This window comes from Aphidius gifuensis, linkage group LG6, assembly GCF_014905175.1.
Source record: "Aphidius gifuensis isolate YNYX2018 linkage group LG6, ASM1490517v1, whole genome shotgun sequence".
In the NCBI taxonomy this organism is placed as follows: domain Eukaryota; kingdom Metazoa; phylum Arthropoda; class Insecta; order Hymenoptera; family Braconidae; genus Aphidius; species Aphidius gifuensis.
This window is the reverse complement of record NC_057793.1, coordinates 1,648,964-1,675,571: the sequence shown is the minus strand read 5'-3', so window position 1 is coordinate 1,675,571 and position 26,608 is coordinate 1,648,964. Positions and strand designations below refer to the sequence as shown.

At 25.3% G+C, this 26,608-nt stretch overlaps 7 protein-coding genes and 1 long non-coding RNA gene across 8 annotated transcripts; 3 read left to right on the top strand and 5 right to left on the bottom strand.

Annotated features, from left to right (window-relative positions):
- Positions 1-32: 32 nt before the first annotated feature.
- LOC122859658 lies at positions 33-1,337 on the bottom strand. The gene is made up of 5 exons (XM_044163342.1): positions 1,164-1,337; positions 727-1,057; positions 465-656; positions 298-389; positions 33-44 (listed from the first exon to the last, which is right to left on the bottom strand). The coding sequence occupies exons 1-5, from the start codon at positions 1,164-1,166 to the stop codon at positions 33-35; spliced, it is 630 nt and encodes a 209-aa protein (XP_044019277.1). The 5' UTR covers positions 1,167-1,337.
- Positions 1,332-1,941, bottom strand: LOC122858736. Its single transcript, XR_006374317.1, has 3 exons — positions 1,845-1,941; positions 1,504-1,678; positions 1,332-1,401 (listed from the first exon to the last, which is right to left on the bottom strand). It is a non-coding gene; the product is annotated as an uncharacterized LOC122858736 (long non-coding RNA).
- A 1,487-nt stretch (positions 1,942-3,428) lies between these two features.
- On the top strand, positions 3,429-9,400 carry LOC122858654 (5'-3' exoribonuclease 1). Its single transcript, XM_044161684.1, has 3 exons — positions 3,429-3,786; positions 4,086-4,526; positions 4,613-9,400. Exons 1-3 carry the CDS (start codon positions 3,712-3,714, stop codon positions 9,311-9,313), a joined length of 5,217 nt encoding a protein of 1,738 aa, XP_044017619.1. The 5' UTR covers positions 3,429-3,711; the 3' UTR covers positions 9,314-9,400.
- A 577-nt stretch (positions 9,401-9,977) lies between these two features.
- Positions 9,978-13,577, bottom strand: LOC122858665 (importin-13). The gene is made up of 3 exons (XM_044161719.1): positions 13,123-13,577; positions 12,894-13,058; positions 9,978-12,819 (listed from the first exon to the last, which is right to left on the bottom strand). The coding sequence occupies exons 1-3, from the start codon at positions 13,261-13,263 to the stop codon at positions 10,354-10,356; spliced, it is 2,772 nt and encodes a 923-aa protein (XP_044017654.1). The 5' UTR covers positions 13,264-13,577; the 3' UTR covers positions 9,978-10,353.
- A 270-nt stretch (positions 13,578-13,847) lies between these two features.
- On the bottom strand, positions 13,848-15,792 carry LOC122858695 (guanine nucleotide-binding protein-like 3 homolog). The gene is made up of 3 exons (XM_044161784.1): positions 15,668-15,792; positions 14,418-15,588; positions 13,848-14,327 (listed from the first exon to the last, which is right to left on the bottom strand). Exons 1-3 carry the CDS (start codon positions 15,684-15,686, stop codon positions 14,168-14,170), a joined length of 1,350 nt encoding a protein of 449 aa, XP_044017719.1. The 5' UTR covers positions 15,687-15,792; the 3' UTR covers positions 13,848-14,167.
- Positions 15,793-15,932: 140 nt separating this feature from the next.
- Positions 15,933-18,603, top strand: LOC122858690. Its single transcript, XM_044161777.1, has 6 exons — positions 15,933-16,050; positions 16,123-16,468; positions 16,567-16,683; positions 16,981-17,206; positions 17,299-17,753; positions 17,830-18,603. The coding sequence occupies exons 3-6, from the start codon at positions 16,585-16,587 to the stop codon at positions 18,538-18,540; spliced, it is 1,491 nt and encodes a 496-aa protein (XP_044017712.1). The 5' UTR covers positions 15,933-16,050; positions 16,123-16,468; positions 16,567-16,584; the 3' UTR covers positions 18,541-18,603.
- Positions 18,604-18,909: 306 nt separating this feature from the next.
- LOC122858728 (uncharacterized protein C1orf50 homolog) lies at positions 18,910-19,924 on the top strand. The gene is made up of 4 exons (XM_044161836.1): positions 18,910-19,074; positions 19,159-19,268; positions 19,330-19,548; positions 19,632-19,924. Exons 1-4 carry the CDS (start codon positions 19,020-19,022, stop codon positions 19,815-19,817), a joined length of 570 nt encoding a protein of 189 aa, XP_044017771.1. The 5' UTR covers positions 18,910-19,019; the 3' UTR covers positions 19,818-19,924.
- A 267-nt stretch (positions 19,925-20,191) lies between these two features.
- On the bottom strand, positions 20,192-22,601 carry LOC122858678 (dnaJ homolog subfamily C member 11). The gene is made up of 6 exons (XM_044161737.1): positions 22,389-22,601; positions 21,997-22,126; positions 21,165-21,930; positions 20,531-21,095; positions 20,328-20,457; positions 20,192-20,232 (listed from the first exon to the last, which is right to left on the bottom strand). Exons 1-6 carry the CDS (start codon positions 22,458-22,460, stop codon positions 20,210-20,212), a joined length of 1,686 nt encoding a protein of 561 aa, XP_044017672.1. The 5' UTR covers positions 22,461-22,601; the 3' UTR covers positions 20,192-20,209.
- Between the last annotated feature and the right edge of the window lie 4,007 nt (positions 22,602-26,608).

Here is a 26,608-nt window from a genome sequence, read left to right as displayed (position 1 = left end):
TTTTAATAAAAATAAATTGTTTCCTGATGGTATCAATCAGATATCTGTAATTTTATTTCTTTGCAAATTTAATATGTATTTAATTGAACAAGTATTAATTTTTTTTTTTTCGATACTATGATTTTTCGCAAATTTAATATGTATTTAATTGAACAAGTATTAATTGTTTTTTTTTCGATACAAAATAATTATACAAGTATTTTAATTTTAACAAGTGTATACATAATAGAATACACTGAAAATAGATAACAGAATTATGTTAATTAAAGTTGGTAATGATGTAGTTGATGATGATACTTCAATAAAATTACTTGTATGAAATGTGTCTCCAAAATCATTTTTAAAATGAACAGAACAGCTCCACTTGCCCTTATAAGGACCATTTGAATCTTAAAAAAACAAGAAAATTACATCAATTAATAATTGAATCTATATTAATTAAAAAAAAATAAATTATTATTTACCAGGCAAGTTTATTACACAGCTTGTATCATTGTGCAAAGTTTTGATGTTCCAATCAGTATTTACATAAGTACCAGAATCATTACGTAATATCCATTGACAAAAATTAATTTTCGATGGAAGTGTTGGAATTGCAGTACAATTTAATGTTTTTATTCCATTGTTTTTTCTGTAACTTGGCATGAGATATGACTCTGTAATTAACAATAAAAAAAATATATAATTTATATTTTAGTAATTTAATATTTTAATAATATATCGTACCTTTAATAATTACTGAAACTTTTGTGGTAATTTCTTTTTTAGTAGAATTGAGACGAAGTTGACAAGTCCAATCTCCTTCATGACTTTTACCAGCATTTGGAAACATAGTGAAGCAATCACCCATTGAAAAATTATTGTTTATTGCTGGTGTCAATGTTCGCACAGGATTTTTCGAGGAATACAGACGTTTCATGTAATTTTCCATATCAAGATTCATTTTTTCTGTACCTGGATAAGTTGGAATAATGTCACTATTTGTTACAGTAAATGTTGTACCATTTGGACTCTTTAAAAAACAAGAATCAATTGGCTGCATAACTTGGCATCCAACCTGATAAAAATTGTGATTTAATAAATATTAATTAGAATATTAAAATTATTATGAAAGTGTATAAAAAATTTTTATTTTATATTTATTTGAAATAATGGATATTTACCATAAAAGTATCAGCATGTTTAACATATACTTTATTTGATGATATAATTGGTGATATATTTTTTATTGTCGTATTCAATTGCTTTTCCAAATAATTTCCAAATATATTATCACGAGTTGTAATCCAACATTTCCATGAATTACTTTTTTCTAATTCTTCAAGTGGTGGATCAACTTCAATCTTACAAATTTTTTTACCATCTTTCACTTCAGTGGACGCAGGGTGGCTTATTTGATACCTGACATGGTGAATAAATTTTTAAAATTAAATTTAATCGATTGCTTTGTCAATTATATATTTAACTGAATAAAAAAAAATATAAATTTATATATGTGCTTACTTTACAGGTGTAGTGACATTTACTTGTTGACCATTATTTTGAGATTTGTACTCGATGAATATTCCATTGCTTAATTGAAATTTACATTTGTAGTCATTGATTTTTTCGATTGTTCGTGAACATTCAAAAGATAAACGGCCTGAAGTAGCATCAACTGTGACTTCAACATCTCCAACTAAAAATTTATACGAATCACATTAAAATGTATATAAAATATTTAATATTTTACAAATAAAATACAATAAAAATTTAATTAAATTATTTAATGAATTAATATTTATTAAAATAAACAATAAAATTGGAAAATTAATTTTTTTTAAATATTATAAATGAACAATTACCTGAGTCACAAGATACGTGGCAAAATTGAAGCGAGATAAGGATTGTTCCAAAGAACAAAAAGGCAGCTTTAAGTGCCATGATGTGTTCACTTTAACTTACTGATAGAAAGTGTGGGTGTAGTCAAAAAATTGTACACCTTCAAGCTCCTCTGTGACCATCACTTTTTTACAGTATGATGAATCATAGCATTTCAGTGTAGAAATATCGATGAAAAATATACTGATCATGTGACATCGTGTTTTTTTTTTTTTTTTATTTAATGACTATTTGTGTCGATATTTATTATCATTAAATTTGGTCATTAGTTAAAACCAAAAACTAATATACGCTTTGTTAAAAATAAAAAAAAAAAAAAACTCGTTAGGTTTTAAAAATAATATTTTTACAATTGTAATAAATTGAAATAAATTCAGCCATCTTTATTATAAATTTATAACAATATAATTCAACAATAAAGTTAATTAGTTTTTAAAAAAAATCTAATTTAAATTCATCAATATATATATATATATATATATATATTTTTAATGTAATTGTTTTAATAATTTAAATATTATATTTTATAAAAATGAATAATAATATAAAGAAATTTAAATGAATTATAAATAACATTTTTATTTTTTTTTTTAATTTGAAAAATAACGGATGTTGACAATACAAACATTTTAAATTTTAGTTATATTATTTATATAGTATTTAGTTATATTTTATTATTTAGTTATATTATATATTAAATTGCTGCTGCTTTACTTATAAGTAAAGCAGCAGCAGTTTAATATATTTTTTAATTCCAGTTTTTAACAACTGATAAACTACCAAAATTTATCAAAAGATGACATATTATTAATGATAGAAGATATATCATCCTTTGATAATAACTGAAAAAGGAATTATTTGCACATTGTAGCTTAGAAGGATCCATATAACGAATTTGAAAAAAAGATGGATAACATGAACTACGTTACCGATACTTGTGGCAAAACAATATCAATTCACAACATTGAAGAACACGAGTCCTAAATATCTTACAATTAATAAAAACTGAATGCCCACAAGTCTCAGTATTGAGGGCAATGATTCATCCAATATCTTACAATTAATAAAAATTAAATGCCCACCCTGGTAGAAATAATCTCTCCAGACTTTTATCCAGCTTTTCTCCGAATTCCTCCGAATGATTTTCAAAATTTTTCCAGATTTCTCTCACATCGAGGCTTTCGGAGAAATTTTTCCGGATTTTCTCCGAATTTTTTTGGAAATAAAAACTTCATTTATTTTTACTATGGAGGATTGATAACGGCGAAAATACTCCATCATGAGATCACCGCTGGAGAAATTACTCAATGCTTCATTGATCTCATGCTGGAATAATTATTTCGGTAGTAATTTCATGTTGACGAAATTATTCCGGCATCAATCTCATGCCGGAGTAATGCTCGAGTATTATTTAACATTTTTATTTTTTTTTAAATTCAAAAAATAACGGATGTTGACAATACAACCATTTTCAATTTTAGTTGTATTATTTATCGTATATAAAAGTAGCAGCACATTACAGTCTGGTCACCCCCCCCCCTAATTGCCCTTGTTATGTGTGTGTGCATATGTGAACAAACGAATAAACGATAATTTTTTTTTTCAACATACAGAAGCTTGGATCTTTCTGTATTGAAATCATTGTTATAACTCGAGTTTTTTTTTCTAAATTATTTATAAATATATAATAATATGTATATATAATATATTTTTATTTATTTTAAAAACTCTATATATATTCTACAATAATATTACAATCAAGACTGTGTAACAAAAAATATATTTAACCAATAAATATTTTCCAATTGAATATATTATTGTGTATCAAAAATGGGAATTCCAAAATTCACCAGGTTCATCTGCGAGAGGTATCCATGTATTTTGGAGATTCTCAATGAATACCAGGTAATTAAACAACAAAATTTAATTTACTCATTTTTATTTTATCATCAAAATAATTATTAAAAATCAAAAAAAAAAATATATCATCATTATTATCAATGGCTGGCTGGCTGGCTCAATATTGCCCAATGTCATGATATATTTTTTCAACAAACAAACAGCCAAAATTCAGTCAACAATGTCAATGATGCTGATAATAATAATAATAATATTTTTTGTTTTATTAAATGATAATTATCAAAACATATGTAATTTAAAAATTAACAATAATAATAAATAATTTGTTTATATGTTAATTACAGATACCAGATTTTGATAATCTATATTTGGACATGAATGGTATTGTTCATAATTGTTCACATCCAAATGATGCTGATGCACATTTTCGTATAACTGAAGAAACAATATTTAAAAATATATTTCTATATGTTGAGGTATTATTTCGTACAATAAAACCACAAAAATTATTTTTCATGGCTGTTGATGGTGTTGCACCACGTGCTAAAATAAATCAACAAAGAAGTAGACGTTTTCGTTCAGCAAAAGATGCTGAATTAGCTGAAGCTAAAGCACGTGCTGCTGGTGAAGTTATACCAGAAGGAAATAGATTTGATTCAAATTGTATAACACCTGGTACTGAATTTATGTCTAAGTTAACTGAACAATTAAAATATTTTGTAACATACAAAATATCAACAGATAGTCAATGGAAAAAATGTAAAATAATATTGAGTGGACCAGAGGTAATTAATTAATTAATTAACTAATTTTTTTTATATGTAAAACAAGTATTTGTTAATGTTAATTTTAATTTGTTTCATTCAACTAGGTACCTGGTGAAGGTGAACACAAAATAATGGATTACATAAGATATTTAAAATCACAACCAGATTATGATATTAATACACGTCATTGTCTTTATGGTCTTGATGCTGATTTAATTATGTTAAGTTTATGTACACATGAGCCACATTTTGCAGTATTAAGAGAAGAAGTAACATATGGTAAACAAGAACAAAAAAAAATACCAGTACCAGAAAAAATACGTTTTTGTTTGTTACATATATCATTACTACGTGAATATATGGATCATGAATTTTCACCAATGAAAGATAAACTGTCATTTAAATATGACATTGAAAAAATTATTGATGATTGGATATTACTTGGTTTTTTAGTTGGTAATGATTTTATACCACCATTGCCAAATCTTCATATTGCAAATGGTGCATTACCAATATTATATCAAACATATATGGAAATATTACCAACACTTGATGGTTATATTAATGAAGCTGGTAAATTAAATCTTTCAAGATTTGAAAAATTTATGGCTAAATTAGCAATAATGAATGTTGAACATTATCCAGATCTTGATGATTTACCACCAAATTATAAATATCCTAAAAAAATGAAAGAATTAATACAAATGACTGAAGAAATATTATTAGAGCCATTTGATGATTTTGTTGGTGTTGATTCAGATGATGATGTTAATAGTCATTTAGTTACATTACAAAAACCATCAAGTGAACGTATTAATGCTATTGATGAAGCACGTCAATATGCTGATAAACGTAAACAAGTTGAATCATATATATCAGCAATACAATGGAATTTACATTATTATTATGATGGTTGTTGTAGTTGGTCATGGTTTTATCCAACTCATTACGCACCAGATATGTCAGATATTAAAGATTTTAAAGATTTTAATTTACAATTTGATATTGGTAAACCATTTTTACCATTTCAACAACTTCTTGCTGTATTACCATCTGGTAGTAGATCATTTTTACCAGAAGCATATCAACATTTATTAACAGATGAAAATTCACCAATTATTGATTATTATCCAGCTGATTTTGAGACTGATTTAAATGGCAAAGAACAAGAATGGGAAGCAATTGTATTAATACCATTTATTGATGAAAAACGTTTAATTGATGCAATGGAACCATATAATTCAAAATTAACAGAAGAAGAAAAAAATAGAAATAAACATGGTAAATTTTTTATTATAACATATACTGATGAAAATCTTGGTAAAGTTAATGCACCAGAATATTTTCCATCAATTGATAGTCATGCTAAAATAATATTAGTTGATCCAATTGATATTCAAGTACCAATTGATAAATTAATTAAAGGTTTATGTAAAAATATTGATATGAGTATATATTATCCTGGTTTTCCATCATTACAGTATGTTGAACATACAGCACGTCTTGAAAAAACAAAAGTACGTGTATTTAAACATCCATCAAGAGGTGAAAATATGATGATTAATGTCGTACCAAAAAAATCACCAACAATTGAAGAATTAGCTAGTGAATTATTGGGTAAAATTGTACTTATTGGTTGGCCATGTTTATTAGAAGCATTAGTTGTTGGTGTATCAAATTCTGATCGTAAATTTTCACTTATTAATCAAAGTACATCATATTGTTTAGAAAATTTAAAACGTGAATCATTAAAAGGACCACAAGCAACACAATGGATATCAGAATCACGTGGTATTTATACAAATTATAAAACACGTTATGGTATTGATATTGGTGATATTGATACGTTGATACATGCAAAAGCACTTAATGGATATCGTTATGCAATAACATCAAAAGGTAATATGTCTATGGAAAAAGTATGGAAACAACATGCAGCATGTTATGCTTATCAAGTTGTTGTACGTAATATTCAAGTTAATAATTTACAACTTGATAGTGATACACCAATAACAAATATTTATTCACCAAATAGTATTTGTTTTATGCTTGGACATCCACATTATGGTGCAATGGGTGAAGTTAATAAATCTGGTATCAATGAAAAAACTGGAAGAGTTAAAATAGCCATGATGACATCAAGTGAGCCAAATTTTGATAAATTAAAAATACAACAACAAGAAACACAAATGCAATATATGCATGGTAGTATTGCTGCACAAAGACTTGGTATAAGTAGTCATTTATTGAGTAGAATAACTGGCTCAATATTTGTAACACCATCAACAACAACAACTGAACAAAATGATAAAAATGATAAAAATGAAAGAAGACAAAAAAATATTGGTTTAAATTTAAAATTTAATAAAAAAAATGAAGAATTACCTGGTTATACTAAAAAAGTTAATGGACAATGGCTGTATGGAGCAAAATCAGTTGGTTTAATACGTAATTTTATGGAAAAATATCCAGTATTTTTTGAAAAATTAGCTAAAAGTGTTGGTAATGATGTATTTAATGAAGATGATTTATTTTCTGATGGTATTAATGAGTTACTTGTTGATGTTATTAAATGGTTAAAAGAACAACCATTTAGAAATATTGATAGTAGAAGTTGTGATTGGCAAGGTCTTGATCCAGAAATTGTACAACAAATACAAATACAAGTTGATAAATTTAATGATGATAATAATAATTGTGGTAAAACACTTATGATGCAAGTTAAACCACATTTATTATATAAACCAGGTTTAAGTAAAGGTAATATACCACCAGATACAAATGCTAAACATGAATTATTTGATAGAATAATAACTGTTAATGAAAATTCAAGTGTACCAATTGGTTATAAAGGTACTATTATTAGTATACAAGGTACACCAAATGATATTAATAAAACATATGAAATATTATTTGATAAACCATTTATTGGTGGTATATCATTTAATGGTGATGCTGTTAATCGTTATGCTAAATTAGATCCAGCTGAATTTATTAATATCAGTCATGGTATTAGAGCTGAACAAAATATTTCAGGTACATCAATACCAGATCAAATTAATTTTACAACAAATAATAATAAACAAACAAAACAAACATCACAACAACAAAAAGATTCAAAATTAAATTCAAGTGCTTTTGCATCATTTAATCATAATAATAATATTAGTAATAATAAACAACAGTGTAATTTCTTTCCAACTTTTGGAAAAGATAAACATACAAATAATCATCAACAAAAACAACAACAAGGACAATCATCAAGTAATAATCAACAACCACAAATTCGTGTTATGAAAAAAAATGATAATTTATTGATTGATTTACAAACAGCAACATCACCATCTTCATCATCATCGTCGTTATCATCAAAACAACGTAATGATCAAAGAAAGAGTCATACGAGTATCAATGATATTATTAAAACAGATAAAATAAAAAATATGACAAATGTTTCTGATATAAAACATGAAGTATCACCATCATCAGATACATCAAAAAATATTGAAATAAATAAAAATGATAATAAAACAAGTGAATATCAAATGCTTTGGAATGAACTTCAAAAAGTATCAAATGCAAATCAACAAAAAACAATGTCATTTAATAAAAATCATCCACCAATTCCACCAGCAACACAATTACCTGTGGTACAATCATCGCTGCCAACAACACCACAGAGTGCAACAGATCAGAGTGCATTTTTAAGAGCAGTATTAAAAATACCAAGTGATAATATAAATGAATCATCAACAAAATTACAAGGAGGGCCAATAACATCAATGGCAAATAAACCATTTGTATTTCCACCAACACCACCAGCTCCACCACCACCAATGGTACTACAAATGTTTGATCATGCAAGACAAGCTAATAATAATAATAATTTAAGACAAAATGAAAAATCATCAATATCAAATGCCCAACGTTTGATAAATCTTTGTCAAATGCGAGGTACTGGATTGCCAAAATATTTTTATAAATCAGAAAAAAATTTATTCCGTGTTGAATTAGAATTTCCTGATAAAAAAAAATTCTACAGTGAATTATGTACAAATCATGAATTAGCTATTGAAAATGCAGCATCAAAAGCACTGGCTGAATTATCAAATGATAATGAATTAAATAGAAAGCCACATATTGATATTTATCCACCAGGATCATGGTTAAATATAATGCATCAATCAACTCATGATATATCATCACAATTATTTCCTGATACATTAAAACTTCGTCCACAATCAAATTGGAATCATATGATGCCACCACAACCACCTGGTTTTGCACAAATGCCACCAATTCGTATGAATCAATCTATACCAACACCACCATCACCATCAACTTCAACATCAACATTATCATCACTTCAAATGCCAAAACAACAACAACAAGGCCAACAACATAAATTTGGACAGGCAAATGATGCCAAACAAAATGCACCATTTGTTCCTTTACAAGCACAAAAAAAAACAAGAAATCGTAACAATAGCCAAAATGATAGTCAAAATACAAGTGGTAATAATTCACGTGATAATTCATATCAACAAAAAATACATAATAAACCAAATAAATCAAAAGGTTCACCAAAAGTTAATACTGTTGTTGATAAAAATACAATTAAAGATGAAGAAAAAACAGCAAAAGAAAATGATAATTTATCAGCTAAAGATTTATCAACTGTTCAACCACAACAACAACCACAACAACAACAACAAAAAATAAATAAACCACAAAAACAAAGACGATCAAGAATCGCAGCTAATTTTGGACCATCACCAGCACCAAATGGCGATGATAAACAATAATTTTTCTAATTATTAATTTCAATTATTGAAATTATTAAAATTTTGCTTTATTTACTTTTTTTAAAAGTCATTTTGAATTTATTTTTTATTCACTATCAATTTCATATAATAAGATTTTTTTTTTTTTTTTTTTTTTTTTTTCTTTTTAATTTCAAAACTACATTATTATTATTTTTGTTTTTTTTTTCGTTATTGAATAATGACATTACAATATTATAATTTGTACAATTTTTTTGTTTTTTTTTATTTAATAATCTCAAATGAATTTTCAAAGATAATTATTATTTTTTATTATTTGCAATATCAACTTAATTTTTTTTTTTTGTCGATTAATTATTCATATTTTTTTGGACATTAATTGTCAAGTTTTGAACATAAATAAAAGTGAGTTTTATTTTTTTGTATGAAAACTTGTTTAAAAAAAAAAATGATAAATTCCAGAATTTTTTTTTTATACATTTTCAATTTATTTACTTACCATGTGTGTTTTTATGAGAAAAAAAAAATACATGTTGATATTACACATAATGTATTCGACGACATAAACAATGTGTTGACAAAAGAAAAAAAAAATTTCCAATTGTAAAACAAGAAAAATGTAAAAGAAAAGAAAAAAAAAAAAAGCACAAATTTGTATCTTGCTTTTTTTTATTTATTTAACTTGTTTTTTTTTTTTTTTTTTTTGTAGTTTTGAAAATAAAAATTTAATGGACGTAAATAATCAGAAAAAAACTATTTATTTTTTTAAAATAATACATTGAATTTTTTATACACAGCCAGTGTTTCGATTTGAAGAAAAAAAAGTTACATTTTTCATTGTCTCTCCTCGAAACATATTGACACAAATTAAACTGATAAAATTCTGTTTTTTTTTTTTCGTTACAGATTATTTAAAACTTCTTAGTTATCATTGCAAAAAAGATGGTTAAAAAAAAAAATATTTCCATAGTAAAAATGTCATTTCTAAGAAAAATAATAATCAAAAAATATAATTTTTGATTATCAACAATAATGATTCTATAAAAAAATAAATTTATCATTTAAATACCCATAACTTGTCGATGACACTGTATATTATATTTTTGTAAAGTATCAAAAAGTCTTCGACTATTAATTTTTTCACGTAACACATCTCTAACAAAATCTTCTTTTTGTCCAGGTGTTGTTAAGCTTGAATTATTCAGTGCAACTCTCAGCCATTGTGCTGTCCAATATCCACAATTATTATTCAATGCCATCAATACTTTGGCATGTGCTTCCAGCTCATTTCTAACAACACCACCCTCAACACATTGTAAAATAGTACAAACAAGCTCTTGTCCAATGACTTCAATGTAAGATGACAATTGTGTTGTTTGATTAATAGCATGTGTTAAAAATGTACTAGCAGCTTTAATAACACTATTTTCTGGTAAACATAAACCAGCAATACCACATTGTAACATTTCTGGTATTTGATCAGCAACATGAGCCATTAATTTTGGTGATTTTTTACATATTTGTGCTAGTAAACCTAAAAATGCTTCTAATAAATCAGCAAGCTCAGATAAATTACCACCAATTGTTTTACATGTTCTAAAACCACCAATACTATGTGCACTTATATCAGCAAATATTGGTCCAATAATATTTTCTGGATCACGACTAAATAATAATACAACTTGTCGTAATAATGTTAATGCTGCTGGATGTGGATGATTTTTATATGCAACAACAATTATTGGAAGTAATGGTTTAGCTTCAATTTCTGGATGTACAAGACATTGTAATGTTTGTTGTGCACATACATGCATTGCACCAAGTACATCATCATCTTGATTCCATTCATTATTATTAATTATTTTTTTAAATATTGGCAATAAACCATCAAGTACTGAACTTCCCATTACACCTTCAAGTGTTGATAAAAACATTGTTGACATTTTTAATTGATTAACAACATCAATACGAGGTGGTGCAATTGTTTTATCAAGTAGCTCATGTAATTTAATAACACAAAGACCAAGTGTTGCATCAAGATATTTTAATTGTATATCCATTGATGGTAGAGAATTTAATAATTTACCAGCAGCATACATTAAACGTAAACCTTCATTACAACCTGGTGTCATAATAACAAGTGTTTTTGATATTGTATCTAATATTGTTGGTGCTAATGGAGCTAAATGTGAACCACATTCACGTGATATATCTTTAAGTGCCATACTTGCTGGTGTTGCTGTTATTGTACCATATGTTAATGATGTTGTTACTAATTTTAATGAATGTTCTAACCATGGTGTTGGATTTTCACCAATCCATTCAGCATAAGCACCAATTGTTGAACATGCACATGCCATAACATCTTTCGGATATTCATTATATGGTAATTCACATAATATTAAATTCATAATTGCTGATACACAATTATTTTCTTGTATACCAATACAATCAGATAATGCTTGAAATGCATGTAATGTTGATTCAACATCTGTCCATGTTTGTGATTGTAATTGTGGTTGACTTAAACGTTGTCCAATTAATATTAATAAATCTTGTCCTAATACATTATAACAATATGTCATTGTATCAGCAGCATCTTGACGATAACAACGAAATAATTCACGTTCATCATCATCACCTATTTCATCTTGTTTTATTGGTAATTTTGTTTTATATAATAATGTCTGTGATAATCGAGCATATATTGGTTTTAATGATTCTTTCATTTCATTATCTTGTGGTGAATCATATGTACCTAAATCATCTTGTAAACTATACCAAAAACCAAATGGTATATTACTTTTTTGTTCATCAATTGGATATCTACCAGGATACTCAGAACAATCAAGTAATATTTTTATTAAATTTTCAATTGTCCATTTATTTGATTCATTATTATCAATTAATGCTGATAACAATAATCTACTATAACTTTCACCCACTGATGTTAATATATCAGAATAACATATTGAATTATTATTATTGTTAGCAATTATTATTAAATTTTTTAACCATTGCCATAATAGTTGTGGTCTTTTATTGAGTTCAGGATGATTAAATACAACAATGATACAATCTTGTGTTACAGTCCATGCACGTGAATCATTGTCATATGAGTAGCGTTCAGATGCTGATAAAAAATATGGCAATAAATTTGTTATTGTATCAAGTGGTAAATTAACTAGTTTCAACCAAACAAGACAACATTCAAGTGCTAATTGATTCAGAGAATCATCCTTGCTATCTGGTACAGCTGTTATACATGTATCAAATACACGTTGTAATACCCATACTGTTTTGCACCATGTTGTTGTTAAATTTTCACGTAATTTTGGCTTTTTAGTTATTGAACGCTTATCAATTTCCGATGGTAATGACATTAATACACGTATTAAAAGTTCAACATTTGTCATTGAATCACAAGGTAAAATTTTTATCAAGTCATCTATTATTCCATTATTATTGTTATCATCAGCATCATCATCATTGTCACTTATGCTATTGCTTAGAACAAACGCAGCTAACTGTGGGAAAAATATATTTTTATTATAATAGATATTTAAATAATAAAAAATAATTTTGTATTATTTTTATTTACCCCTTGGCATAGCCTTGTCAAAATAAGTTTTGATGTTGTTGGTGCTTTGATGATATTTATCAAACGATTTTTTAAATCAGGATATTCTGTTTTTGGTATTTCATGTAAATGTTTTGATATTTTTGAATGTAATGTTGTTGCAGCAAAAAATTGTACTTCATTTGGCTGATAATAAATGAGCAAAAATTATTTAGGTATTTAGGTTTTTTTGTGATATAAATTTACTTACTTTTGATGGATCCAATAGGGGCCAGACATGTGTCCATGCCTCTGGTGATGATTGAAACTGTAACAACCACGTATGAGCTTCTTTTGAACCAACTGAATAAAATTTATCAACTGCACTTTCAACTGTTGTTAAATAATCCATTGTTTTTGTTTTTTTTTCTTGTTGATGATTAATGAAAATATTATTGACAAACTAACCTATATTATGATACTTTATTTTTAAAATAAAATTTAGGATAATTGTTTGTTTTATTTAAAAAATATATATTTATCTTGCTTTTAAGTTTATTTGTTTATAAATATTTTTTTAATTTATATTTTTTTATTATTCTATTTTTTATTATTATTTTTAAGTGTAAATATTTTTGTTTTTTTACTTTAAATTATTATAGCTGTCAGATGACAGATGCACTTGTGGTCTGTGTGTGAGTTTAACACAATTTAAAAAATCGAAAATGATGGAAAATATATGTCTTATATATAATTTTAAATTTTCATATGATTTTAATTAATTTATCTAGTTTATTTAAATTGAGGGACAAATTTTTTTATTCCATTTAGTATTAGAAAATTATTATTACAATTATTTTGATGTCCTCTCTTGACCTTGATTTTGTTGCATTTCCAAAGTGCACTTGTTGAAAAACACTATAATCTATATCATAATACTAGCAACAGAAATTCAAAAAATAATAAATAAAAATAGCTTTTTAACATTTAATTAATAACAATATTTATTTTATTGCTGAACAAATGAAAATTTTACATAAACAGGTACAAAGTGTACTTAATGATGCAGAAAATATTACACAAAAATTTTACATCACAGATGCATGTAATTTTAAAAAACATCTTGGTAATATTTATCATTTGTATGAAAAATAATCTTTTTTTATTTTTTTTTAACTTAATTATATTGAAAAATTATAATTAAATAAATATTATAATCTATCAAAAACTAAGGTTTTTTTTTTTTTTTTAATTATTATTATTCATTAATTAAGAAAAAATAAATATTAAAAATAATTATGAATTGGTTAATTTAATTATCCAATCATTGCAGTATCAATATTATCTTCTGCAATATCATCCAACATCATTTTTTCATCAGCAGTGAACTTTTCAATGTCAAATTCTTCAGTATCTTTCATGACAATTGTTGATGAAATTTGTGTATCAGCAACTTCTGGTGGTACTGTACAATATCTACATGAAAAAAAAAATAAAAATATTACAAAAATTGCATAAAGATAAATTTAAAAAATTTGTTTTCTTTAAAATAAATCAATAGATTACCTGATTTTACCAGAATTCCAATCATTAAGAATACCACGTGCAGCTGCCATACTATCTGGTACACCACCTCTTTTAAACATTCCCATTCTTGCTGCTTTTTTAGCAAAGAATTCATCAGGTGTTGAAAAATCCAATATGTCATAAAGTTCCATTATTTTTTGTTTTGGTATTCTTCTTAATACTGCAGTTGCTGGTGTAAATGGATCTTTAAGAGCTTGTATTTTAACAGCATTTTTTAATGCAACTGATGTTTCATTTGTCTCATTGCTATCAGCAAATACAATACCAGGTGAATCAAGTAGTTTAACTTTTGTATCTAATTGTACAACTTGCATTGCTTTGGTAACACCAGGTGTACTACCAACATTACATGCTTTACTTCTTTTTAAAGAATTAATTATACTTGATTTACCAACATTTGGCAAACCAACAATACCAACACGTATGCTACTTTTAGCACCATCTCCATTACGACAATAATTGCCAAGTAATGATAGTAATAATTCAGCACCAAAACATGTACCACTTTGTATCATTTTTTCATTTTTTAAACCCAATTTTTTACGTCCAAGTTTTTTAGATTGATCCTGAGTTGATGCTTTGAATGCAACTGCTGGTAAACTTGCACGTAAATAACGTAACCATTGATCAAGATTATCACGTGGTACAAGATCAGCTTTATTTAACACAAGAACTAATTTTTTATTTCCTTTTGCTGATCTAACAGCTTCTTCAACATGTTTACAACGTGTACCAAGTGGATCACGTGCATCCACAACTTCAAGTATAACATCAGCTGAATCTATTACTTTTTTAAATTCTTTATAATATGCTTTTAATGAATTTTCTTCTCTTCTCATAACTGGAAGTTCTGATTTTTTATTTTCCAACAATGATAACTCATGTGCAATTTGTTTGTTGTACGCTGAAGATACAAGACCCTCCAGATCATTAGACTTGTATTTTTTGATCAGCTTTGCTTCATCACGTTTCATAATCTCAATTTCTTCTAAAATTTGATTTTTAAATGGACACTGATTTGGTACAAGCAATGGTTTCGACGTTTTTTTTCCCTTTTTTTTATTTATTTTTCTAATTTTTTTATTGTGTTCTCTAACTTTTTTTTCTACCTTGTATCTCTGACGAGCTTCAATTCTTTTGCTCGGTTTTTCTGTAATCAAAAAAATATTATAGGTATTAAGTATTTTATTTACTATTCTTATAACTAATAAAATTTTATTATTACATACTTAAACAAAGCTTTGCCATTGTTGATAATAATTCAAAATTGTTATTAATTAGATATAACCTCAATAATAAAATTCAGTTTTCAGGCATGTGTTGAAAGAATTTGTGGAATTTGCTGAAAGCACACACCAACACACACTGTATCACAAACACACACACACACACAAGCAAAAGCATGCATATCTACAACCGGATATACAGAGTTCCCAAATTTTATTAGCCATATTTTATTCGCGAGAGAGAGAGAGAGAGAGAGCAAAATAAACTTTATTATTATTATCATTATAAACAATCTGTCAAATATAGAAAATTTGTAAATAAAAAATGGATTTATCAAAAATTATTAATGAAAAAAAATTATATCTTTGTCGATGGCATTTTCAAAGTAAGTAAAACAAATAAATAATTATCAATAATACTATTAATTAATAATTAATTATTGAATTAAAATTTTCAGGTGGATTTGCATTATTACTATTTCTCTGGGCAGTTAATTCAGTTTGGTTTTTAAAAAAAGCATTTGTTGTTCCAGCATATAATAAACAAAAAGAAATTAATGTTTTTTTTTTTGATAATGTTGGTGGTGTTGGATTACTGAGAGAGCAACAACAACATAAGACATATAACCTTTGGATAACATAGAAGACCTCCATGCACATTGCACATGTTCAAATTGACTTGCTGAACCAACTTTATCAATAGTCATTACTCTGCTTTATACACGGTAACTTCATTAGACATTTATATTTAACAAGTTGGTGCAGAGATTAAACACCATTCTATTTACGTGCATTGGAAAAAAGGTATATATAAATAGTGTAATCAATTTATCAAATATTTTTCATCAAGTTTTTAAAATTTAATACTTGAGGTTATAATAATTCATTGATTTTTTTTTTAGATTAATCGAAAATAAAATATGAAGTCTAATCCAAGTGAGATGAATATGGAGATCACGGAGGTTGATTTGAGTGAAACTGAATGGAAAAATAGATTTCTTGCAATTGTCGAAGAAGCGGTAAGTTTTATATTATATTAATAAATTAAAATCAAGTAAATAGTTGAATATTTAATTGAACACGGTCATCGTGAAGATCGTACTTTTTTTACGTCAAATCGTTTTAAAAATTTCATAGTTATAGTTTAAAAAAATGATAACGGATATTTAATGGAAAGAGTTTCAAATATTTTGACGGTGAACGATATTTATTTTATATGGCAGAGTTTTTTAATTTTTTTTCTAATTTTTTGACTATGAAATGAATCAGTTATATAATCAAATTAAATAATAAATAAACTTTTTTTTTTTTTTTAGCGCAGTGAAAATGTGAGATTATTCGATAAAAATTATCTACGTAATTTTATAATGAATACTCACCAAGAAAATGTTGATGCTGATGATGTTGATGATAAAAATGAACGACTTTTTAATCGTTCTGAACATATTGATCCTAAAAAAGAAAAAATAATAATAGCACGTCGTAAGAAGCTTATGTCCCAGATGAGTCATATTTTTGATACTCAACCACGTTTCAAACAAAGTACGAAAATACACTAAATTTTTAATGATAAAAACAAAATTTTGTATAATTATAAATATAATACTAATGATAATATTTAATTATGTTTTCAGTATGCAAACATTATAGAAACAAATTTGTTTCTTCAGGCTTTACAACATATGTTTTTCGTAATACCCAAGATGAAAAAAAATATAATCATCCAGTACATGAATTACATGAAGAATCAAATGATTTAAAATATATAATTGATCTTTGTGGATTTAAACTAACTTGCTTAGATGCAACAAGACATTGTTTTTCTCAAGTGATGCCATTGATTAACAATAACTGTCCAAATCTTAGACAACTTCAGTTAGCATTTAAAGAAATAAACAGTGAAGATTTTGTAAATGCTTTTTCTAACATGTTGAGTCTCCGAGGACTGGTAATTAAATGGAGTTGTAAAACACCTTTACCAACGACTTTGATTAGATCATTAGAACAAATTGGTGGAACCTTGACATATTTATTTCTTCGAAATAATTGTATGCAAAATGATATTTTCTTACCAGAATCATCGGCGTTGGTAAGTTTAAATTTTATTACATTATGCAATAAAAAAGTTAAATGAATTTTAAAAAAATTATATATTTATTTTTCAGGTTTTTCCTCAATTAATTGCTTTAAATAAATTATGTATATGTGGTTTTAAACTACGTCAATCATCACTTGAGGCCATAGGTGAAATGAAAAATTTAGTTAAACTAGGACTATCGCCTGGCTTGCTAAATACTTATTCAGTGTGTGATGAAAAAATGAATATGTATCCAATTGGCAATTTAAAAACTCTGAAGCATTTACAGATTTCTTGGGATTGGAATGCTACAGATAAATTTTTGATAAACCTTTGTAATAATGCTAAGCAATTACAAACATTACATATAGTTGGTACAAATATAACAGATAATGGTATAATTGCACTTGATAAGTTGAAACAATTAGATTCCTTGAATCTTGGTTTATCTGATTCTTGGTATGATAATACAATTAAACGAGAAAATAAGTTTATCACTGACAAATCAATTAGTTGTTTACATAATGAAAAATTGAGCTATTTGTCTTTATCAAATTGCATTAATATCACGAATAGATCAGTGATTAAATTTATTGAAAATTTACCAAATTTAACATTGTTATCTATTGAAAAAACAAATGTAACTATTGACGTTGTTGACGAAATACCTAAATCAACAGAATATCGTGAAAAACCATTATTTGTATTTGTTTCTTTTAAAGATCATACTGGTACTTTTGAATCAGCAACACAATCATTTAATATTCATTTTGAGACTCCATCTGAATATAATAATTAATTATAATTAATAACATATGACTTTATAAAAATTTGAGAATAAAAAAAAATGCTTTAATTTGAATATTTACATGTGATCAATTTATTTCTATCCAGTTGTAATTTCTTATTTTAAAAATAATTTAAAATAAATATAATATATATTTTTATTATTTCTTATCTAATTAATTTAATAAATAAATTTTCATTTTATTTTTTTTTTCATATATTTATTAGCTAATTTATTAATATAAATAAATTTATAATTAGAATAATATTGTTTATTTAAATAATATTTTCAATGAATTTTTTTTTGATGATCTTGGTGCTGTTCGATTACAGAGAGAGGAAAGAGAAGAGAGAGAAAGAAAGAAAGAGAGAGAGAGCAACAACAACAGTCAACAAGACATAACCTTTTGATAACAAACAGCTGATAAATCATTTATTTAGCATATCTGTTGACTGTTGATATAATAAACAAGTTGATTATTTAAAAAAATCATGAAGCGATTTTATCAAGGATCTAAAGATTTTGATGGAGCTACTCCAAACAAAGGTAAATAATTGAAAAGTTGATCTCATTTACTACAACAACAACAACAACAATCAAATATTAATAATGAGTAATTTTTTTTAACAGTTGCACTTGTTGAAAGAAGCACAACACATAATGAATTATTTGTCAATCATTGGGCATCAACAAAATCATCAACTGAAGATATCATAGCATTAGCAACAGAAATTCAAAAGGTAATAAATAAAACTTGCTTTTTAACATTAAATTAATAACAATATTTATTTTATTTTTAAGGCTGACAATTTTATTCGTGCAAATGCACAAAATAAACTTCAAGTTATTGCTGAACAAATGAAATTTTTACATCAACAAGCACAAAGGGTACTTAGTGATGCAAAAGAACATGCTATTTTACATCATGCTGCATGTAATTTTGTAAAACATCCTGGTAATATTTATCATTTGTATGAAAAATCATCTGGACAATGTTATTTTTCAATGCTAAGTCCTGAGGTTAATATATTTTTAATATTAAATCAAATCATCTATTTATCATTGTTAATATTATCTGTAATAATTATTTATTTTTTGTCTAGGAATGGGGAAACAATGGTCCATCACAACTGTACAAAGGTTCATACAGATTAGAACATGACAATTCTTGGACACCACTATCACATATACAAAAAAAAGATACAGAATTAAATATGTTTGATAAACATTTATCACATAATCAACTATTTGCATTGTCATCTAGTGAATTGATGAGTGTTGATTTGTAATTATTATTTTTAAAATATATCAACAATATTTATTATTATTTTTTCATTGATCAATTTTTATTATCTACATTTAAGATATATTTCGAAATCATAATTTCTACTGATGATAAAAATACTATCTCATTTAAAAAATAATAATTATATAAAATAAATAAATAAATGTTTTTTTTTTTTTTGTTTTTTAAAACATAATTATATCAAATATCATAAAATTTTTTTTATTTAAAAAGAAAAAACAAAAACTTATTTTTTCATATGCTAAAAGTATTTGACACAATCATTTTCTTTTTTTTTTTAAATTAAAAAAGACAAAAAAAATTAAAATAAAATTAATTGGAAATAAAAATATTAAAAGATGATTATTTTTTTTTTTGATGTTGATGTTTTTTTGGTCATGTTGGATTGACACGATGAGCTGTAACAATTAAAAATCCAAATAAATAAATAAATTATATAAAAAAAAAAAATTAAATTTCTTTTTTTTTTATGAAATAATAAAATTTTTATTACATTGTATTGGTATTCTCAGTGGTTCTGTGTCTTTGATAACACACTCGTGTGTCTGATGATGAAATAAATATTGTAACAATAGCTGTTTGTCTTCACCAAAGCATGGATCATAAAAACCAGGTAATTCACTCTGTAATAAATAAATAAATAATAAACAAAATAAACAAAATAACCAGTTTAAATAAAATTTATCATCAACTTACTTTTGATGCTTCATGAAGTACTAATTTTGATCCAACAACTAAACATTGTAATGGTATTGTAACATCAATAACATCATCTCTATTATCAGTTTCAATTTCTTCATTATAATTATGTTTATTTGGATAAACAAAACGTCCATAAACTGCTTTTGTTATAACTAAACCACCTTTAGCTTCTTCATCACTACGTATTCTACTAAATGTTGCCATCATTAAACATATTGCTGCTTGAGCATCTTTTTTTTTTTCCAACATTCTTGATTTATTTAATTCTTTTTGTTTATCTTTTTCTTTTTCACGTTGTTCATTAACAACTGGATCAATTATTAATTTTTTAATAATTGTCCATGTTATTATTGGTGCAACTGTTGCATAAAATACTGGTGCTGGTAATATTTCTTCACATAAATGAATTGGAAATAAATATGTTTGTGATGAACGTACTAATTTTATTCTTAATGTTACACCAGCTGGTACTGCAACACGTACTGCTGCTGATAATGTACTATGTTTTGATATTTTTTTTTCAGCACCATATTCAATATATGCACCAGTTGTACCAGCTCTAAAATAAAAAATAAAAATAGTCATTAAAATTTTTAAATTAATAATTAATAAATCAATTTTAACTTACTTAATTGCACCACGTAATTTCATTTTTTTTTCAGCCAATTTATAAGTATAATTTAAACTTGCAAATGTACTTAAATAACCAAATTGTATTGTAAATGATGTATAAGAATTTTGTGTTTCTCTGACAATCATTGTTGACATGGCATTTTGTAAACCAGCTTTACATGTTAAATAACCAACAGTACGTTTATCTAATTGTAAACCAAGTGAACCAACAAGACCAGGACGTGCTTCATTTGTTTTAAATTGTAACATTGTTGCACCAGTAAAAAATAAACGTTGTGTTAATGAACGATAGCCTTTTAATGATACAACTGGTCCATTACCAATACCAACATCAAGTTCCATCCAACTTTTTGATGAAAATGAACGTCTACCAGAAAAATTAACTGAACCAATACCAGTACCATTTTGTGTATCAACTTGTCCATATAATGTTAATGTATCACGTAATGTTAATGGTGCTTCAATTGATTGTTGAAATGACATACCACTAACTTCAATACCACCAAATAAACCATCACCACCCTCATAATCATCTTCATATTTATTAAATAAATCTGTTGCATTTATATGAATTGTTAAATTTCCTTTTGGATTTGTACGTTGTTCAAGACGTCTTTCAGCTCTTTCTCTAGCAATTCTTTCATATTCTTCACGTATTTCTTGTGGTGTACGAGTTCTTTGTACAATTTCCCAGCCTTGTGTTTCAAGACCACGAATACCCAATGAATCATAAATTGCTCGTTGATGTGGATCACTCAATACTAAAATTAAATTAATCAATTATCATATGTATATTTTAATTTTTGTTTGTTATTTTTTTGTTTTACCTTCGTATGCTCTGTTTGTTCTACTAAACAATACTTCAGCTTTTTTTTTTAATATTGGATCAACGTGTTTGTCAGGATGTACAAGTCTACTTTGTCGTCTATATGCATGATGAATTTCTTCAGGTGTTGCCTGTTAACATAAATATATGCTAATTTAATAAAACAAAAAAAAACATGGACACATGAAAATCTATCAACAAAAAACGAAAAATTTCATCAGAAAATTTTGATTTTTTTTTTGTTGATATTTATTTATAGTTATTATAATTGTAATCACTAAAATTATTGTTTATATTTATTTAATAAATGGTGTTGTATGTAGCTATTGATAAAAAAATAGTAAAAGTGAATTTATTATTATGATAGTTGTTAAATAAATTTTTTAACATTACGTTTTTTGAGACATTTAAAAATGTGTAATAATCCTCTTCGATGATATTGTCTTGTTCACTGTCGTCTTCCATTTTATTAATTTTATAGTTAACTTTTATAATAACAGGTATATTTATTTAACTTTGTGCAATTAGTTAACTTTAATTTATTTCTCATCTGTCTTGTGAAATATAGATTATAGGTTACGAAATTAAAGGATAAATTTGGGATCAACCGGCAGATTGGTCTACTCCAATTTGCATCAGCAAGTGGCGACACCAAAAAAAAAAAAACACAATCGGTATTTTATCGTCAAAGTATTTTAAATTTAAATTTATTTATTTAATTAATGTTGTTTGATTTAATTATAAACTAATTGAATTATTAAAAAATTATTTAAAGCTCTTTTTATTTATTGATGAACAAAATGGCGACTTGATGAATGTTTAAATAATAATTCTGGTATTGTTTATCAATTAAATGTTAAAATACATACAACAGTAGATTATTTAAATATTTATCTTCATCCTGGTACATGAATTATTTGGTAATTATAATTATAAATCATTGATAATTACGAATTTGTGAAATTATTTTTTTTTCTCTCTTTCTCATTTTGTACAGTTTTATTTATTATTATTGTTCATGGTATTTCAGTTTATTTGAATTTTCCTTTTAAAAAAAGAAAATTTAATTTACAAAAAGAACCAACGAACGAGTGAAAATATATCCACTCTGTATTTTTATTTTGTTTATTGATTAAAAATTTTAAACAATAAAATCTTTAACAATTTTGCAAAAAAAATATTCCAATTAATTTATTTTAAATTTTTAATTTCATGAATTTAAATCTACAGATGTAATCAAATTGAATAATATTTTTTATTTTACATCACATACAATTTCAAATTTGATATTTAAATTTTTTTATGTTAAAAAACATTCGATAAATAAATTATTCTTCAATTTTATATTTTTTTTTCTCAAGAAAATAATAATATCATTTATAATTTTAATATAATATATCTATGAAAATAGATTCAAATATATATTTAATAATTGAATAAGAATATTATAATAGCAATATTCTATTAAAAAAAAAAATAAATAAATAGTAAACATTTGTTGCGCGTGATGTTAATGAACAATGAACTGCACCTGTCTAATATGTACTTCTTACATCCGGTCAAAGTTCCAGCATTTCCGGTATGTACATATAATATATATATACAAGTATATCAAAAGTATCAATGGGGTGGATGATTATTGAAATCGCCCTCAACCCCAACCTCAATAATGGGGTGTAAAAATACCCCCCGCGAGTGAGGGCGCGACCCTCAAAACACTTAACGCATCAATGAACATTTCTTACGATACTTGCTGTTGCTACTGCAGCCTATATCATTATTTACATATCTCTATTGATGACCATTTTTATTATAAATACATATTTTTGGCTCTTTTTATTTTCAATTATCTTACAAGAAATAATTTTTTAAAATTTTTTTAAATAATCATTTCTATTTGTTGAATGAAAATATTTTTTTTTGTTGGGCATCATTTTTTTTATTATTTAAATATAAATATTATTATAAATTTTTGCTTAAAGTAATAAAAAATTATTATTGTTTTATTTTTAATGGCTTAAAAGTTATATCCTTGAAATGTTTTTTTTTTTTTTTAAATAATAAAAAATACAAATTTACATTTTAAAATTTAATTTTTTTTATTTTCATTTGCTTATTTTTTCTACATTTTTTTTTATTAAATATAAATTTTTATTATTTTAGCTTTAATATCGTAATTTAAAATAATATTTTGAATATTATTTTTAAAAATATATATTATATTTAATTTAACCGCATTCGTTTGACACACTTCATTGATTTTGATTCTACTTTTTCAATGCAATTATAAAATTTTTGCCAATCGACAGTTTGACCTTTTAAATACTTATCAATACATTTATACAAAGAATCCTTCAATTTTTTAGGAATATAAAGCCAGTCAAATAATGACCGTATTTTATAAATAATAAAACCATGACCACTAACAATCGTCTGAATATTTTTAACAATTAAAATCCAGTTGACATTTTTTTTAAAATTGACTTTTAAATTATTATCATTTCCATATTTCCATTCAACAAGCTTTTCAATTTCATTATATCGATTGCCATTTATTATAAAATAATTGCAAATTTCATCAAGCGGAATTTCCTGCAAAAATAAACGTCTTTCCTCTGGAATTTTCATAATTTTCTTAGCAATATCGTACAACAAATTATACTGTTTAGTTTCATAAAAATTCAGAGCAAATTCTTTAAATCCGTTGATAATTTCCATGTGATTTGTCAATGCATTAATTGATTTAACATTCCAATGTGAAATAATAATTCCAATAAATTGAAGTTTAATTTTTTTATGATAAGATAACGACCAGCATGTATTTATTAATCCATCAGTAAAATGTTTTTTATAATCAGACCAAAATTTTGCAAGCATCCATAAACTAGAATATTTATAATTACCAAATGCATTATATTCGCCATAAATTTTTTCAAGTATTCTTTTTAATATATTTTCATAATCAACAGTAGTCGTTCCATCTGGATTTTCTTTACTTATTTCAAATGCTTCAAAATATAAATATTCCCATGGCCATGAATTAATCAAATGTTGCAATGAAAATTCACGATTATTTTGAAAATAAATAGCTCTTTTTTCTTTGCTCAATTGTTGCATTAAAAATACAAAATTATCATCTAATATTTGCAGGGGTAATAGATTCTGACGTAATAAAAAATTTACAATATATTCATCTTTTTCACGTTGATTCATTTTTAATTGAAGGAGAAAATATTTTAGTCTTGCGACATTTGTAGCGAGCAAATTATTTTTATTTAATTGCAACAATTGTTGTATGTATCCAATGTTATATTCAGCTGATGTCATTTGATTGTTCAACAATGATTGTCTGTTTATCCAGTACAATATAGTTGGCTTATCAAATTCACTTGCTGGATAACGCTGGATATCTATGATACTTTGCTGGTCTGTACTCTGAAATTTTCTCCATATTTTTTCAATAGTTTTAGTAGCACAGTATTTACAAGCTTGCATAAATATAATTTGATAGTCAACATTTTGATAAGATAAATGATTGTTGTCCATGCTTGTTGAGACAGCTTTGATGGTATTTATCATATCAATTTTTCCATAGTCTGTCCATCTAATATTATCAACATAGGCTCCAAATAAAAGACCGCGATTGTTCAATGTTTCGACAGCAAGACATGCTTCCCATAAAAAATCAAACAATTGATTACCAATGGCACTTGTGACATATAACAAATCATCTTTGAGATTTATTGGTAATTCTATATTATCAATTATTTGAAATGTAATATTTAAAAATTCTTTTATTTCCCATAATCTATCATTATCTGCTCTTGATAAACATAATGTACTTTTCATTTTTGATTTTATAAATTTATCGTTCCATAAAGCTGTTGCTGTTTTTATTAAAGATCTTTGTTCAAGTGTTGGATTGAATACAAAGTTCGATCTGGAATTTATATTTAAATTTTAAAAAATATATCAAAGTGAATAAAATATTTAATTGTACTTACACAACGTCAGGGGGATTACGTTTTTGACGATTTTTAACAGCAGCTGATATTGATTGATCCAATTGACTTTCAGCATTTTCAATAATTATACTTGAAAAAGCAATAATAATTATTATTATATTCATTTTTATTTTTCAACAAGTATTTTAATTGTTCTTTTGAAAAAACGTTATACAGTAGTGAACAAAAATATTTTTTTCATTGAAAAAATATAAAAAGTTATTGGTAATATTGCAAGGAAAATAACAGATAACATTTTTTTATATTAGTTTTTATTTTTGCATGCGTAGATATATAAAAAATTAATATTTTTCCGCATTTTTTTCTATATATATTTCATTGTTTTATCAGTGGAAAAAACAATATAACATTATTTTTTATCACTGCGCATTCTTCAGGCAGTGTAAGTAATAATATTTTGCATCATAAAAACATGAAAATATATATTGTCATTAAATTGCTAATAAGTAAAAAATTATCTATGCAGAATTAATAATTTTTTTTTACATTTTAAAATATTATTATTGAGATAAACAAGAGAGGCTTTCTATATATTTTTATAATTTTAATTACATGTACTGTCATTGATTAATATTTATTGTTTAAAAT